General features: G+C 39.3%; 1 protein-coding gene across 2 annotated transcripts in view; it reads left to right on the top strand.

Annotated features, from left to right (window-relative positions):
- NMBR (neuromedin B receptor) overlaps positions 1-17,500 on the top strand; it is a 1,115,605-nt gene that overhangs the window by 898,996 nt on the left and 199,109 nt on the right. The window contains exon 3 of one of the 2 annotated variants that reach the window (XM_044058231.1): positions 11,871-11,960. The exons of the other annotated variant lie outside the window; for it this stretch is intronic. Coding sequence (XP_043914166.1) covers positions 11,871-11,960 — 90 coding nt within the window. The remainder of the gene's footprint in view (positions 1-11,870; positions 11,961-17,500) is intronic. 2 annotated transcript variants of the gene reach the window in all.

The following is a 17,500-nucleotide window of genomic DNA, read 5'->3' as shown; positions in this document are numbered from 1 at the left end:
ACATCCGGTTAAATAAGCTTACAGACAGTTAGCCTGAAAGTGCTTAATCTGTGTAGGCATTGCTTAATGCCTCTCAAACAGGCTTAATCCCACTTACTACTGCTTAAAAGTGCTTACTTTCACTTACCCCATGCTAATTTCTTTGAAAGAAAAGAAAAAAGGGGTGATAGGAAAGTGGTGAAAAAGGGGGCACACAGAGGGGAAAGACAATAGGGAAAGTAGCTAGGCATGCACAGGACAGGTGTATCGAAGGTCAGTAGCTGTATATTTCTTCTACAGAAACAGCTGTTCATATATACTGAATTTGGAGGTAGATTTGGACACTCAAACCCCTGAGAGAGGGGTGAGGACAACAATAATGTTTTGCGAACCCAGTTAGACCAGATTACATATGTCCAGTGGAAATGTCTGCAAAATGGATAGCTATGTATGGGGCAGAATTTTTTTGGGGGGAGAACAGATTGCCTTTTTATTTTTTTTAAGGTGAAAGTGGGATGTTGAGGAAGGATAATAGGTATATTTGGGGAGGTAGGTTGGGTAGGAAGACAGACTAGACAGACAAGACAGCATACAGGGGCAGAATATGACACATTTGTGGGGTAAACACCTTGGATGCGGAGGGGTGTTTCAAAATTGGAAGCCCTTGAGCCCCCAAATGGAAACTGTGGGACTGAGGTCCCCACCCATGAGCAGTCACCACTGCAACTTTACACCCCCGAAGGTGGCTGTACTGGGGGCTGAGCAGGAGGGGCAGGCCGACCCTCTAAATGCACCATATGGCCCTCAAGCTGGTGTAGCAGATCTTCAAACTCCCTTCGGAGTTTGCTACACACCAATTCCCAGACCTGACTTTGGGTGACAGGATCCTGTCCATGCCTGCTCCCACATGGGGATGAGCCTCATCCCCTGAGGCAGTTCCACATGAAGTTGGTGCAGGACCAGTGGATAAGGAGGTCCTGGGGTGAGTCCCAGATGTGCTGGGGACTTGTGCCATGGCCAGATGAGGTGGGAGAAGTGGGTCCACTTGGAATGGCCTTCCCAAACATGCTATGCTGTTGCAGTTTTAAAACATATGTGGGTTAGTAATAGTCAACACAATCCATGATTAGTTATAACAGCATGCATAGATATTCCCATTACCCCAAAACACCAGATTTGGAACAGTTGCATAGCAAACAGAACACATTCATACATGGAACCACAGTGGCCATTACAATGGCATGCAGGTTACATTGCTAGCAACAGGCCACCAATGATAGCATTAAAACAAGGAACATTAATAGCAACACATTTCAATATTTATTGAACAATGGACATATGTTCCGGCAGTAGGTTTGGTGTAAACATACCCATTGATTTGTGTATTTAGATTATTGTTGCAGGTATGGTGGGAGAGAGAGATGTCAATTAACAATGTATATACCTTGTAGTACGCACAACTTTAATGATCATTGCTCTAATCATTAATGTACAGGTATTATTACAATACCCAATGGCCATGGTTAGGGCAGTGGTATGTTTGTACACAGTGCATACTTCAACTGTCTTATAGCTAAATTATACATCTCTTACCTGGTAGACCTGTGGAAGGAACATTTGTTAACACTACCTGACTGTTTCTACACATATTCCCAGATTCTGAGTTAATATTATGGCACATACCTCTCAGTCTCTTAATGCACACACTCTGGACAAAGCTTGACAACATGGGGGTACAAATAGGGACATATTTTGAATATTGCTCTCATAAACTTAGAGAGTTGCTAGAGTGACAGGATTTATTTTAATATATATTTTCTGAATATTTTAAGGTCTGAAAATCAAATGCATGTCATTATTTAGTGACTACAATTCTGAGATCATCCCACTGATTTGCCAGGGGGACAGAGGAACAGGCAAAAAATATGAGCCAATTATCTGGACATTCTGAAAGAATCTGTACAGTTGAGAGGTATGATTATGCATGCAGCTTACTTCCACTCCCAGGATTCGAACCATGGCTATGTCTGCTAAAAATACACCCATTTAAGTTTCAGCAGAGTGTGCTATTTGGATATTGCTGTCTATTCTTTTGGTGTTTTCTGTCTAAGTCTCTCTTGGTTGTACAATCTGACCTTGTAATTACAATAGTCTTATACAGACATTCCTAGACATATTTTTATGTAGCACAGTGTGAGAAACAGTGGTTGACACAACAGTACTATTCTGATATCAGATGTTACTGAATGCTACATACTAGAGTAAATACTACCAGTCCAGGGTTTAGAGCTTTATTGCCAGGCAGTTACAGTTTTATGTAAGTATGACCTATATGGGACTATTTCTGTCATATTGTCTGGTTTATTCAGTACAACCAATATGCAGTTTTTATACTGCCAGGTGACTTTCTACTACTTTATATATATTTGATATGATTACTACAAGCAGAATTTTTACTCACCAGCCTTACGACGCAGCCTTTGCAACATACTAGCATGGGCTTCCTGATGCACAGCCCGCTCAGCTGCAGCTATAAGGGGAATGGAGAAATATTTAGGCATGCCTATCCATCATATTCACAGGCTGGACATTAGTAAACAGTTATTGATATGAGTACTTACACACTGCTGGGACATCACCCCTCTGCCTTGCTTCTTGGACCCACTCATCCAAGAGCTCCCTATTTCTCCACTTCAAGTCAGCATAGTCATGCCAGACCTGCTCATCAGTCCGAGGGATACCAGTGGCACTGGTGAGATTATAGGTGAGACGGTCCCAGGCTTCTGCTTTATACTGGGAGTCTTGGTACTGGCCCTGTGGCAGGCTCTCATCATGGCATTGTACCAGGAGTCCTACCATGATTTTGGACTCCTGTATGCCCCAGCACTGCACATGGAAGTGCATGCCCTCACCAAATCCTGCCATACTGCCTACAGTGGGAAGCTGCAACCAGTTATGAGCTGTATTCCCACCTGTGGGGGTTTAAATACATCATTTTCCTGCCGTTTGCTGTGATTGAATGATTTTGAATATGCTGAGCTAAGCTACGCTATGGGCAAACCTGCTTAGCTAAGGTTGGCAGTGCTTAAAGGGACAGGTACCAATGGGCACATCCACTTAGCTAGGCTACTTATTGCTTAGCAGTCATATTTACACAATGCTTACACCTGGTAAGCAGAGCTGTGCAATGCTTAGCATTGCTTATTTTTCATTTTATAGACTATCTGCGGTATGGCATTGATTCATCATTCATTACATATTATAAATTTGTTTACTGTCCCTGACATCCCCCATTCATTCATGAGCGACTATACTGTATGGGGCACTTGTGTTTATATGGGATTTCACAACTTTATTAAACTGACACCTCACATCTGGAACTAATACAGTGCTCTGGTTAACAAATATATGTTATTTAGTAGCTAATTATAAAAATAAATGTTTATGTACTACTTTCACATGAAAAATGCAAATTGGTTATAGTGAGTATTGAACTGGGAATGGCTGTTTGCAAAGCATACGCTCTAACCTCTACACTATTGAAATACTGCTTATGTTGGATGTCTCTTGCTATTTAACTTTTTGTGCTGTTTAAGCTGGACTAAGCGTAGCTGAGCAATGGGCACACCCGTGCAGCTATGCTTAAACTTTATTGCATTTATAAAAAAATAATTATTTGGTGTGTTATTTTATTTGTACCCTTCGGAATATCCCTGCTAATGCTGAACCTGTTATTGTATCAGGTTTCTGCTTTGTGGGATGATTGTCCCTTTTGGCTTTGTCCACATTCTTTACTCTGATGGGTTGGGAGGTGTGCTCTATGTGCTTATTCTACAGCTGTTATTCTGACATTTGTCTTGGTAGTGACAATTGTCCCTTATGGCTTTGACCAGACTTGTTATCCTGATGGGTTGGGGGTATTATGAGCATTCTTGCTCATTTTAAATTGCCGAAAGGTAATTCTGGAGTGCATGAGGCATGTATATTGTGAGAGCTCTGCTCTCACACACACACCCTGCACTCATACATGGAACAATGTCTGTTTTAGACCATGGCAGTGTGCCTTCATACATATGCATGGCGTGCTGCTGAGCTAAACAGGAACGGTCCCTGCCGTGCAGGAATAACTTATTCCTGCATGGCTGCTTGCTGAATCTCAGAGTATGAGTTACCAAAGCTTCCAGAAAAGGATCAAAGTGCTGCCCCTTTAATCTGTGTCAAATAGGCTCTTACAGGGAGATCTTTGGCATGCATTCAAATCCATTATGGGTCCTATCCTCTTTGGTTATTGCATCCCAAAAATAAAATAGCTCCATTAATAAGAGATCTAAATCTTCACCAACAGATAAATAAAACTTGATGGATGGACAGATTTGTTACCTTGTGCCCAGTTCATCTCTAGAGCAGACTTCCTCTGCAAAGTTAAACAAATTGAACACCTAGCATCATTCAGTTGATACCCTAGCATCATTCAAATCTATCTCAGATGGTTGGGTGGGTTCCCATAAATTTGTTCCTGAGCTGACCTGTTTTCCTTACCTAAGAAGGGGTTACAGCTTAACAGTAGGATTTGTAAGGTGAATGCAGTCTCAAAAGCCTTATAACTGTTATGAAGCTACAGAATGCCCAACAATAGCTATCAATTTCTTTGTTCAAGAATTAAGCACTATGGTCTAAAATCAAGAAAAAAATAAATACTGCAATATTTATTAACAGACACTACTTGGATAACTCTAGAAGAACCCAAGAGCCAACAACTTCTTTGTTCAATAATCAGGGACAAGTAAAACACACTGGAGGAACAAAGACACTCAGGGAACATTTGAAATATTATACTAATTCACTTAATAAAACAAAAAGTAGATTAATAAAGCAACATGTTTTGCATAAAGATGAATTTTCCTGAACAAAAATAAGTAGAATTACTAAGGTCTGGCATCACTAACTAACTCTAATCCTCAATGAGCTATCAAAAAATAAATAAAAATATAAGAGGCACATCTTAGAAATATGAGATAAAATCATGGACATTTTGCAAAATCAGTGATAGTTGAGAGGTATTCATTCCACCCCAAATGTATCTGTAGTAACAGTAAATGAAACAAAAAATAACATTTGGATGATTTACTGCAATCTTCAGTGCTTTATCGTGAAAAATCTGATTATGATAGGTAAGTCACAAATATATGATGTAAAATAAGAGACATTATGCAAAATCAGGGATAGCTGAGATGTATTCCTGTACCATAAATGTAAACCATTATGACAGTAAATTAAAAAACAATCTACATTTTGCTAGCCCGCTGGCAGTACCTACTGCAGCTACTGTCCCCAATTACTTTTTTGCCAACAAACATCTTTATTAAATTTTCACACATGACATAAGCAATTTGACATTTATATACATGAAAAAAAAAATATATATATATATATATATATATATATATATATACACACTTTATTCAGCTGTTCTTACTGTAACTGTCTTAGTTGTTGTTCTGCATGATATCTGTTCAGTCACTCTTACTCTGCACTCATTACTGCTTGTTAGTAGCCTTCTAATTTAATGTCTTCTGCACTTGTTTTTTAGTCATTTGTTAATTTAATTGCATTTAATTAAACTGTATTTGCTGTAATATTGCTACACATTTGTGCTAGCCTGCACTACATTTGAATTGTATATACTGCTGTTTAACTGCTTTTCTGTAAAATAAATAAATAAATACAATTTCTAAGCTTGTTTTCTGCCTTTCCTGTAACTAGTCTAGTCCACCAGAACAGTATGTAAGCTTCTGAGCCCCCCAAGCCTTTCAGTGTTGAAGGGAAGCCTTCTAGCTTATCAGTGTAAGTGGTAAACACTAGGTAGCCTATCTACCACAGGAGGAGAGGTTTCTGGCCCAGAAATTATAGTTTTTGGCCATTTGGGAAGCTTTTCCATCTCTTTCAACCTTCTGATTTAAAAGCTTGTGTTTACACTTGTTTCTTGCCTTTCCTGTTACTAGTCTAGTCCAGGTACAGGTTTGCTCTATCCAGGACTCTCTGTAAGCTTCTGAACCCCCAAGCCTTCCAGCTTATCAGTGGGAGTGGTAAGCATTAGGTAGCCTATCTACCACAAGAGGAGTGGTCCCTGGCCCAGAAATTGTAGCTATTGGCCGTTTTGGGCAGTTTTCTTCCATCTCTTTCAACTTTCTGGTTTGAAAGCTGCACTTGCGCTTGTTTCCCACCTTTCTTGTAACTAGCCTAGTCTAGATACAAAGCTGTATCCAGGTTTGTTCGTAAGCTTCTGAGTCCTCCAAGCCTTTCTGTGTTGGAGGGAAGCCTTCTAGCTTATCAGTTGGAGTGGTAAGCACTAAGTAGCCTATCTATCACAAGAGGAGTGGTTCCTGTCCCAGAACTTGTACCTTATTGGCCATTTGAGCAGTGTTTTTCCCCATCTCTTTCAACTTTCTGGTTTAAAAGATGAATTTACGCTAGTTTCCTACCTTCCCTGTAACTAGTCTAGTCCAGATACAGACTTGCTATATCCGGGTGTGTTGGTAAGTGTCTGAGCCTCCCAAGCCTTTCTGTATTGGAGGGAAGCCTTCAAGCTTATCAGTGGGAGTTGTAAGCATTAGGTAGAATATCTACCACAAGAGGAGTGGTTCCTGGCCCAGAAATTGTAGCCACTGGCCGTTTGGGCAGTTTTTATCATCTCTTTCAACTTTCTGGTTTAAAAGCCACACTTGCACTTGTTTCCCACCTTTTCTGTAACTAGCCTAGTCCAGATACAGAGTTGCTGTAGCTAGGACTGTTAATAAGCTTCTGAGCCCTGTAAGCCTTTTTGTTTTGGAAGGAAGCCTTCTCACTTATCAGTGGGAGTGGTAAGCACTAGGTAGCCTATCTACCACAAGAGGAGTGGTTCTGGCCCATAAATTGTAGTTTATTGGCCATTTGGGCAGTTTTTACATCTCTCTCAACTTTCTGGTTTTAAAGCCCATGTTTATGCTTGATCCCCACCTTTCCCGTAACTAGTCTAGTCCAGGTACAGATTTGCTGTATCCAGGACTGTTTGTAAGCTTCTGAGCCCGCCAAGCCTTTGTGTTGGAGTGGAGCCTTCTAGCTTGTCAGTGGTAGTGGTAAGTACTAGGTAGCCTGTCTACCACAAGAGGAGTGTTTTTTGCCCAGGAAATGTAGTTTATTGATCATTTGGGAAGCTGCCCATCTCTTTCAACTTTCTGGTTTAAAAGACCTCATCTGCGCTTGTTTCCCATCGTTCTTGTAACTAACCTACTGGAAAGCACTAGAAAGCCTTAAACTGATACAAGCCTTCTAACTTAAAAGAGAGTCTTTGGAGTGATTAAGTATCAGTTTTCTGTATTTTCTTGCTGTACTTAACTGTTTTCTGCCTAAACGCTGATTTTCCAGTGTTTACTGTGATTTATAAGGTTGTTTTTTTCACATATTGTACTTATTTGACTGCCTGCCCTTTTAAAAAGTCATTTTTTGTTTAAATAATTTGTTTAACTGTTGTAGGCTACACACTAAAGTACAATAGCCTTTTTCTGATTGCTTGTAGTCATTTAAAGCTGTTTTAAGTGTACATTTTATTCTTTTTGCCTTATCTTTCCAAAAAAACAAAAACCAAAAAAAAAACATTGCTTGTTCCCCACCCTTCTAAGCTAGTATAGTCCAGCTTTCAGGCTAGTGCTGAATTCAGGGCTGTGTTACAAGTTTCTGAGTTGCCCATACCTTACTTGGATAGAGGGAAGTTTCTCTGTTCACCTGTGAGAGAGGGGAACTTTAAGCAGCCAACTGTCCCTGGAGGAGTGGTTCCAGCCCAGAAGTTAGCAGTTTAAAAAATGTGTTTGCACAGTTTTGCGCGCCGGGCAGCTCCGGATAGCTACAGTTAAATTATTCCCGTCTCCACTAAGTGTCCTCTTCAGTTTTTCCCTTGAAACTGGTCTCTCAACCTAAGCACTCAAAAAGCATCCTACAGTCCAGTACTTGTTCAGACCTAATATCAAGCACTAATATACCACAGCAGGGCAAGGCTCTTTATCCACCCCCTCACCAACCAAGTGACTAAGCAGCTCACCCTACTATTCAGGCATGACCAAAGGGCAAATTCAGGTATATTGTGCAGTTCAGCTGGTGAACCTGGGTATCCTGAGGCAATGATACAACTGCCTCATGTGTACAGACAACCCTCTCCCCCTACCACAAAACACTAACATATGCGAGAGATGCAATTATACAGCCAAACTGGAGTCTAAGGTCTCTCCACCCAAGACTGGAACAGACAGTCATGAGTATAAGGTTAACACTTGCACCACACCTCCTGCCTCACATAGACCTACTAAACCAGCACTGGCAAAAAATGCACTTAAATACACTAAATCATACTTGGAAGCTCTAAATAAAAACCTGAAAAAGCATGTGAGAGCTCCAAAGCAGACACCCAAAAAACCTGCGCCTCCCGTCACAAACCAGACAATACATAAAACACAAAATCAATGTGCCACACAATCACAGCCCTTAAGGTGAAATAACATACCTAACACACTAGTAATAGGTGACTCTATAGTCAGGCACACTGACGTCTCACTCACTAGGCTGGACAAGGAGAGGGTTACTGTTAGCTGCCTGTCAGGAGCCAGAATTCGCCACATAACACTAGCACTCAGGTCACTCCAGAACAAGTACAAATATGACTCGGTCATTGTTCACGTTGGTGTGAATGACCTGAGACGTACCTCCCTGGACTACATGAAAAGAGACATGGAAGAGCTCTCTGATCATGTAGCCCAGGCGGGTACGACCCTGACCCTGAGTAGCATCCTGCCCTCACCAAGAATGAAAGCTCAGTATAAAGAAAAAAATATCAATTTCAATGATTGGCTAAGCTTCTGGTGTCATTCAAAGGGGATCCAGTGTCTGTCAGCCTGGGACGACATGCTCGACAAGCCGCGTTGCTTTGCAAGAGATGGCTTGCACCTGTCACCATTAGGCTTTCGAATATTGGCCAAGGCTCTTGCTGCCCCCATAGTGCCTTTTTTAGGCAAGGCTCAAAAGTCAAACTCACCTCCATAAATAGTACAAATAAAAAAATGAGAGTTATACTACTCAACGCCAGGAGTTTAAATCTCAAAATGCATGTGCTCAAAGCACTCCTCAATATGGAGAATGTCGACATCTGTGCAGCAACTGAAACCTGGTACAAGGCTCCAGAGAACACTCCAGCACTACTGGACTACAACTCATACCACACATTTCAGCCACAGAATACGGACCAAAACATAAAAGGAGGTGGTGTATCCATATCTATCAAACATACCTACACCTCCAGGTTAGTGGCGCAGCATGATACCTCTGAGATCATCCATGTGCAACTAACATCAGGCAAATCTGTAATGCAAATTGTGGCCTGCTACAGATCACCCTCCATGTCCCAGGACCACCACTCTGCCTTTCTGGAGACACGGGAAAACATGAAGGTCCTACCGAACACCCTGATATTGGGTGGTTTCATTTACCCTACCATTAACTGGGAAAGCTATTTGAGTACAAACTGCCATGCTCAGCGCTTCCTGGAATTTATCAACTCAAATGATCTGGATCAGCAGGTAAACTCCCCTACCAGAGGTGAAAACATATTGGACCTGGTCATCACCAACATGGGCGACAGGTGTTCTGCACCGGAGGTCAACCTGTCACTGGTTAGATCAGACCATAAACTAATCACTCTGGATGTCCACACTCCACCACCACCCCCAACCAAGGAAACCACAGTGAAAAACTTTTCTAAAGCAAACTTCACCTTACTTAAGACAGAGGTAGTAAATTTCACAGCCCTCACGCTAAAAGATAACACTGCCCAAGATGCAGAATCCTTTACAAATGCACTCTATGAGCACCTACAAGGATGCATGGATCGTGCCATCCCTACAGAGATCTCATGCAACCAAATACAGGAGAAGTTCCAAAAGTTAATTTTTGAGTCATTTGGATGATATTTCAAGCACTTGCTTAACAGAAAACTCTTTTTACATATGTATGCATATATATATATATATATATATGGGTCTACTTTAGTTGACCGAAACGCCAGTTCGCCAACATGCAAAACACCGAGACCAAACAACCGAAAACACACAATACCGACATCTCACAAAACCGAACATCATTACACCGACACACAAAACGTAAACTACACATTACACAAAGTAACATATCCACTAACCTTAACCCAAACCCTAACCCTAAGGTCCGACACTACCGCACACTTACCCTACCCACACCCTAACCCTAACTCACTTAACCCACCCCTAAACCTAAAGTCCATCACTATCGCACACTTACCCTACCTGCACCCTAACCCTAACTCACTTAACCCACCCTAAAACATAAAGCCCGTCACTATTGCACACTCACCCTACCCGCACCCTAACCCTAACTCACTTAACCTGCCCCTAAACTACACTCAGTCACTATCACATACTTACCTTACCCGAACCCTAAGTCCAACACTATCATACACACACCTTTCCCGCACCCTAACCCTAAATACCTCACTATCACACACTTACCTGTCCGCTCTCTAACCCTAAATCCTTCACTATCGCACACTTACCGAATCGTGCTCACACGTTCCCCATGTCGGGATTTCACCTTGTCGATCACCTTCATTTTCGATGGTTTGGTCTTGGTCTTCTGCGTGTCGACGAAGTGGCGTCTCGGTCAACTCAAGTAGACCCATATAGATATAGATATATATATATATATATATATATATATATATATATATATATATATATATATATATACATATATGTTTGAAATAGTTATGATAAGGTACAGTGACTGGAGTTTTCTTTTAATATGCAGACCATTCTTTCAAACCTCATTAATAAAAAATAACTAAGTGGCCCGAATTACATTAGTGCAAGTCCCCATATTTATGGGAAGGCTTCCATGCACTTTGTTACTTAATAAAATATCTTAGTGGGTCACAGAAACTTGAGGGAGTGTATATGCTTTTATAAATTTGTTTGCTCATGTGTCAGATATTGACAGACTGTACAGTTCCCATTTAGATATATATATTTATGAAAGTGCGATTATCTAATTATAGTGTTTACTTGCTGTTATTCCATTTCAAGGGCCATACCATAAACATGATGTGGCAAGGAGGGCAGGTGCTGATGGTGTTGGAGGGAAGTATTGGCATTGTTTTGTATAGCTGTTTCATAACGAAATGCTGATTCTGCATTTTTATTAATGACTAACACACTCAGTGTTTGCTGATTTAATTGTGTCATAGTGCTTATTATATTTGTAACAAGCAGCTTGCTATAGTTTTGTAGCTATTTTGTCTTCCACTTTCAGTAGGTCTGATATGTTAGTAAGCTCCGCATTGCTGAGTTTGGGGGATGAAAGTCCATTTACAACTCTGTTCATGCTTATTGATACTGGATATTTTTGTAGTGTGTCACCTGGCCTTCAGAGGTGCTTGTAAGATAATCTGTATGTTTTATTCTGAAATAGATACATGTACACAAATAGGCAGATACAAACACATACACACACGGATATAACTATATGTAGGATGTGTGTGTGTGTGTGTGTGTGTGTGTGTGTGTGTGTGTGTGTGTGTGTGTGTGTGTGTGTGTGTGTGTGTGTGTGTTTGTGTAGGGATACAATTACAAATGTGCAGGATGTAACAGCTGTTTTTCATTTAGGTATCAGCTACACTATACTGAATGCTACCTTAAGCATCTGATGTCAGAGTGTTGTAAAAATGTAATTTATCTATTTATTCACTAACATGTTTAGAAGGTTATAATACATATAATGTCAACTTGCCCAAATGCTGATGAGCCAGAGTTTTACAGTTTTCACCTACTTTTTTCAAGCATTCAAGCTTCTTCAAGAGAAAGACATCAGATATTCTTTTGGACCCTTTCCTGTTGGTCCAGTTCCCACTTCAGAACAAGCTTAATAAGGTAAACCTTTTGCCTGAAGAGCTGTTGTCTGAATATATTTATTTTTATAAACGTGATGATATTTCAGTGCATCTACAGGTAAAGCTTGCACATAGGCCATTCAGTAGCATTTCATACCAAACATGCATAATCTGTTAGATACATACAAGTTTTCTTTACTTTTTTTTATAATGTAGAAAAGAACCAAAACTGACATTAATGTATTATGGATTTGATAGTTTGCACATTGAGTAGCATTTAGCATGGCATTGATACTGAAAGTGATGCATTTTATGAGTGTATGATCAAAACTTGGCAGAACTTGCTCTCTTGTTTTTTTATTTGTTTTTATTTGTGTGCATTTGAAACATCCACATCACATCCAGCCTTCTAATAACTGCAATAACAGATTTTACATTTCACTGTCGATTTATTGCCATGAGTGAAATGACATTAATATCATCATGAAAGAATTTTCTGTATATCTACAGATATTTTGTAGTACGTATGTATCAGTTTCAAAATTTTCAGTTTGGACAGAGAACTGTGTAAGCTTTCGCAGTAGTTAAAATCAGCTTTGTGAAATAGAATTTAACTCATGGTTTGTATATTGCTATAGATTAAGTGGTGCGTGAGTAACATCTCAGCACTTTGAAAAATGCTCTCAGGTAAACTGGAAGATACTTTAAGATCAAGTTAACTTATAATGCCTTGTTCAGTTTCACTGAGGTGTTATTATTAAAGAGGGCCTTACATGCAAGCAGCCAGGTAGAGAAATGCAAAATATTTTCCTTCCAGCCTCAGTAACAAGTACAACACCTGTCATCTATAAAGTTGGCTCTGTGGAGTATGGGGATTGTTCTCTCAGAGAGTGTCAAATGACTCAGGCTTGATTTGTGGCAAAAAAGTCACACAGGGATGAGAGTAAGCAAATTAGGTTAGCCCACTTATCCTGGGGGGAGGCAGCTGGTTTATGTATTGTCTTGCATGTACCTCCTGACAGAAGACACTGCATTATTTTCCGGTGCACAGGGTCTTGGACATAAAAGCCACACACACACACACACACACACACACACACACACACACACACACACACACACACACACACACACACACACACACACACACACACACACCTTAGAAGTAGCTATCAGCACCATGGCAGAACATTCCTACTGTTTCTTAGCATTATTCATGGATTCACTGCTTTTAATTGCTACAGTTGTACTTCCCAACTAACAATAGGTTATTTGCATGGATCTCCCCTCCTCTGAAATAGCTATTTGAGTGCTAAAGATACCACTGAGAAAAAAGTGGTGCATAAAGAAAGATTTTTGTAGTGATAGTTAACCATTCTTTACCTGAAAATAATTCAATGCCTTGCCAAATCAAAAAAGTATCAAGCATCTCACATCTGTTACCCATCATCCAGCTAAATATGGGCTAAAAAATAGACATTCAAACAGCAAAGAAAGCGATGAAAGTCATGCATCCTGCTAATGAAATATGTAGCATAAAATAGTGCATGGCTTAATTTCCACATTCAGAGTAACCCTGTGCAACTCATAGGGAAGCAATATGATTTTGCATACAGTAAGGACCTAAAACAGCGGCTATGTTGTATGTGATTGAAAGTGAAAGCAAACCTAAGTCCATACTGGAAATGTTAGTCTCGGTAACTATACAAGTGGTGAAACAGGTGACAAACTTGCTGTTGCTACAGAAGGTTGTGGATCCAATTCCCCTATCAGGTAGATCAATTCTGACACTGCAGGACAACATAAGGGGGATGCTGCACTCCTGAGTGTATCATCTTTCAGAAGAGATGTTAAACTGAGGCCCCATCTGCTTGGGATGATGAATATAAAAGATCCCAGAGCATGAATGAAAAAGAGTAGGGGTCTTGCATTTATATACAAAAAAGAACTCATATTTACAACAGATTTACATATATACAAATGTACAAATATATAGATATACAGATATATTCACACATATTCATAATTTTCCTTACTATCATACTAAACTTTTTTTAAAACAAGAAATATTTTTATTAAATTATCACATATGACACAGGCAGTCATACATTTATATAAATGAAAACAAACCACAGTGCATAATTGTAGTTGAAAACACTATACATCACTTATAATTTATCCAGTCATTGTCAGTCAAACGTTACATAGCCTATTCAAATCCTACCTTATTGTAAACCTCATTCCTCTTCTGCATAAATTGTTCCCACAATTCCTATGTAATTTGATCCTACTCTTTTCTGATTATCTCAATTCCAGTTGTTTAAGCTCTGTTACTATATTCACTACTTGTAGTAAAGTTGGTCCAGACTTTGATTTCCATTTTGTAGTAATTGCATTTTTTTTGGCAACCACCATAATTAGATGCAGCAAGGCCTTACTATGTCTAGGCAATTCTGATTCTGTATCATAACTCAAAAAAATAAATTCTTAGTTACAGCAATTTGTTCACCCAGTATCTCTGACAGAGCAGTCTTCAGGGAATCTCTAACTTATTATATCCAAGTGACGCTTCCAGATGCATCTGCAGTTAATTCCTACTGATGCCTCTAGTTGGCAAATATTGCTTGTTCATATTTGTATTAATAATTCCAGAACCATGCTATATACAAGGTTTTAAAAGATTTAGTCTTAAAGCTTACACGATGGTAAACTCAACTGCATTAATGTTTGACATCTGTCTAGTGCAGATAATTAAATATAACTGCTATTTTTTATGATATTAATTTATATAGATATAATTTTCACATTTTTGTAAATATCTCAACCACCAAGTAACACAGACAGAACTCCTTAGCCTCATATGAAAGCTCTCAGCTAGATGAATAAGATGTTGCTGACAATATGTGTGTAACTTGAGTGGCTGCTGAGATATTGTAAGTTGTTTACAAAATATTACAATTGTAATAGTTATGTTTACTGTGACTTAACTGCCACAGTGGTATGGTGGTAGCATTGTTACCTCACATCAAGAGGTTGTCTCGTTCGATTCTCAGCTTGGCTTGGGAGTGCCGTCTGTGTGGAGTCTGCATGTCCTCTCCACGGTTGGGTAGCGTTCGAAAGACATGCGTGCGTAAATGGGTGCCTTCGTTGAAGGTTGGGCGTCGAGCTAGCACCTTGGCGTTTTGTAAAAAATCTACTGCCAATCATTAGCGGACCAGAGTTCTGCTGTGGCAACCCCTTACTGGGAAAAAGCCGAAAGACAAACAACAAAAAAAATTGTGTTTACTGTGACTTATAAAATTTGGTTTAAGCCCTAGAACCTAAAGACTACTACCGCTATAAAAATGGTTTGTCCTGAAGAGTTTGCCATTTATATTTCTTTCATAACCCCTATGGTTCCAGAAATATGAATATATGTTTAAAATACGAGGACATAATTTGATTCTGTCAAAAGGCTTAGGCTCCGCCCAATGAACGAGCAAACTTCCTGAGCTCCATTGGAGTGAATGAGCTAAAGTCTGCAAAATCATTACATTTCCAGAAAATATGTTCCCTATTAATGTGTTCTTCTTCACCACACCTCCAACATTTGCTGTCTACCTGAGGAAAAATTATTTGGAGTTTACTTGGGGTATAAAACTATGTAAACATTTACAAGAAAAATCCTAAATCTTCTAGACTTTGTTGCATATTTCAGAGACATACATATATCCTCCATTGTTTCTTTGTGAATTGCTTATCCAGTGTCTCTTCTCAATCATTTCTAACCTCTGCTGATTGATTCTTACAGTTATTATGCAATATTTTACATGCTGTAGTAATTATTCCTTGTTTAACAGCAGCTTCTGTTCTAGATTCTACTAAAACCTCTACCTGTTTTGGTCTTTCACTTAGGATCCCCATGTTTCCTTCTCTTTGCCTATATTCTGATATCAGTCCTTGATAGGGAAGGCAATCTCTGTCCTACAGTCCAAATACAATTCTTGGCCTCTTCCCATTCTATTACTGTTCCCTCTCTAATTATTTGCTACCCAATCCTTGGTTCTTTTAGCACTTTTCTCCAATAAATTCCAACTCCCTCTTGCCTATTGTTTGTATCTCTAATTGGAGTTGTCCCTATTGGCAGAATCTCATTTCTCCATTCCTGGGTTGGCTTAGTTCTAGGAATATTTTCTGCTACTTTATGAATAGAATATTCTGTATGATTACTGTTATTCTCCTTAAGGATATGTATCCAAAATCACAGCCTCTCCTTGTTTCTTGAGCTTCCTCCTGTTTCATCATCACCATCCCTTTCCACTTTGAATTATAGGTTTCTGCTTGTGCTATGTATAGGAGCCTTGACTGTGTACCTCTGAAATACCCCTTCAAATCAGGTAATCCCAAACTGCCTCATTCAATTTGAAGAATCATCTTATCCCACTTAACTCTGGCTGTCTTCCCCTGCCAGTTAAAATCCTTCAGCTCTTTATTAATTGCCATACACAACTTCTCCCCTGCCAATAAAAATATGCCTGACCTGTGTATAAAACTAAAGAGACTAAAAACAATACTTGTATCCTGCTATCCGTATCCATATAACAGAGCTTCCAATTTCCCAGTTTTTGTATTATCTTTTGTTGAGTCTCTTCCCACATATCCTTAGCTGCTACACTAGAATCCTTTTTAATCCATACTCCTAAGTACTTCATTTTATTGTGACCCCACAAATATGGATACTGCTGAAACAATTAATGTGTGGGTATATAATTTACAGCTACTGGCATTGTTTAGCTTCATTAATTTTATATCCTAAAAATATTTGTAACTGCCTCAGAATGTTCCACAACACTGAAATGTTCTTTACTGGCTTTATCTGATATAAAATAATATCATCTGCAAATAGAGCCATCTTTTCTTGACTTCCATACCAATTATATCCTTGAATTTCTGAGCCTCTTATTTTATTTTCCAGTGGTTCTAAATATAGTGCAAATAACAAAGGAGAAAGAGGATACCCCTGCCTAGTTCCTCTGCTCAAACATAGATTATCAGAGAGGAACACAACCACTTTAATTTTCAGCTCAAGTACCCCATATACCCTCCTACTCAACCTTATAATTTTATCAGTGAAGGAAAATGTTTCCATTGCCATGCTCATAAGCTCCGAGCTTACTCTGTTAAATGTTTTATTTGCATCATGATCCACCAATAACAATGGTGTTTTCTTATATTTAGTTTCCCTAATGATCATTAGTGTTCTGTTAATGCTGTCAAATGTTTGCCTTCCCTCCACAAAACCACATTGGTCCATGTCTATCAATTTTGGCATCACCTTTGCCATTCTTTTAGCCATTATAGACATAAACAATTTATAATCATGGTTTAGGAATGAAATGGGCCTGTATGAAGCTGGTCTTGATCATTCTTTACCCTGTTGAGGTGTTACAGCCACCACCACTTTCCTCAGGAAGTTGGTGCTTCTCCTCTTCTTAAAATGCTGTTAAGGAAAAAAAATCTTCCAGTTCTTTATAGTTTTTTTTCCACTCCTAGCTTCCACATATTCATGAGTACTTTCTGGTTGATACATCACCCTTTTTA

This window comes from Protopterus annectens, chromosome 1.part0 (assembly GCF_019279795.1).
Source record: "Protopterus annectens isolate FY-2018-M chromosome 1.part0, PAN1.0, whole genome shotgun sequence".
NCBI lineage: Eukaryota > Metazoa > Chordata > Ceratodontiformes > Protopteridae > Protopterus > Protopterus annectens.
This window is presented reverse-complemented; position numbering and strand designations above follow the sequence as displayed.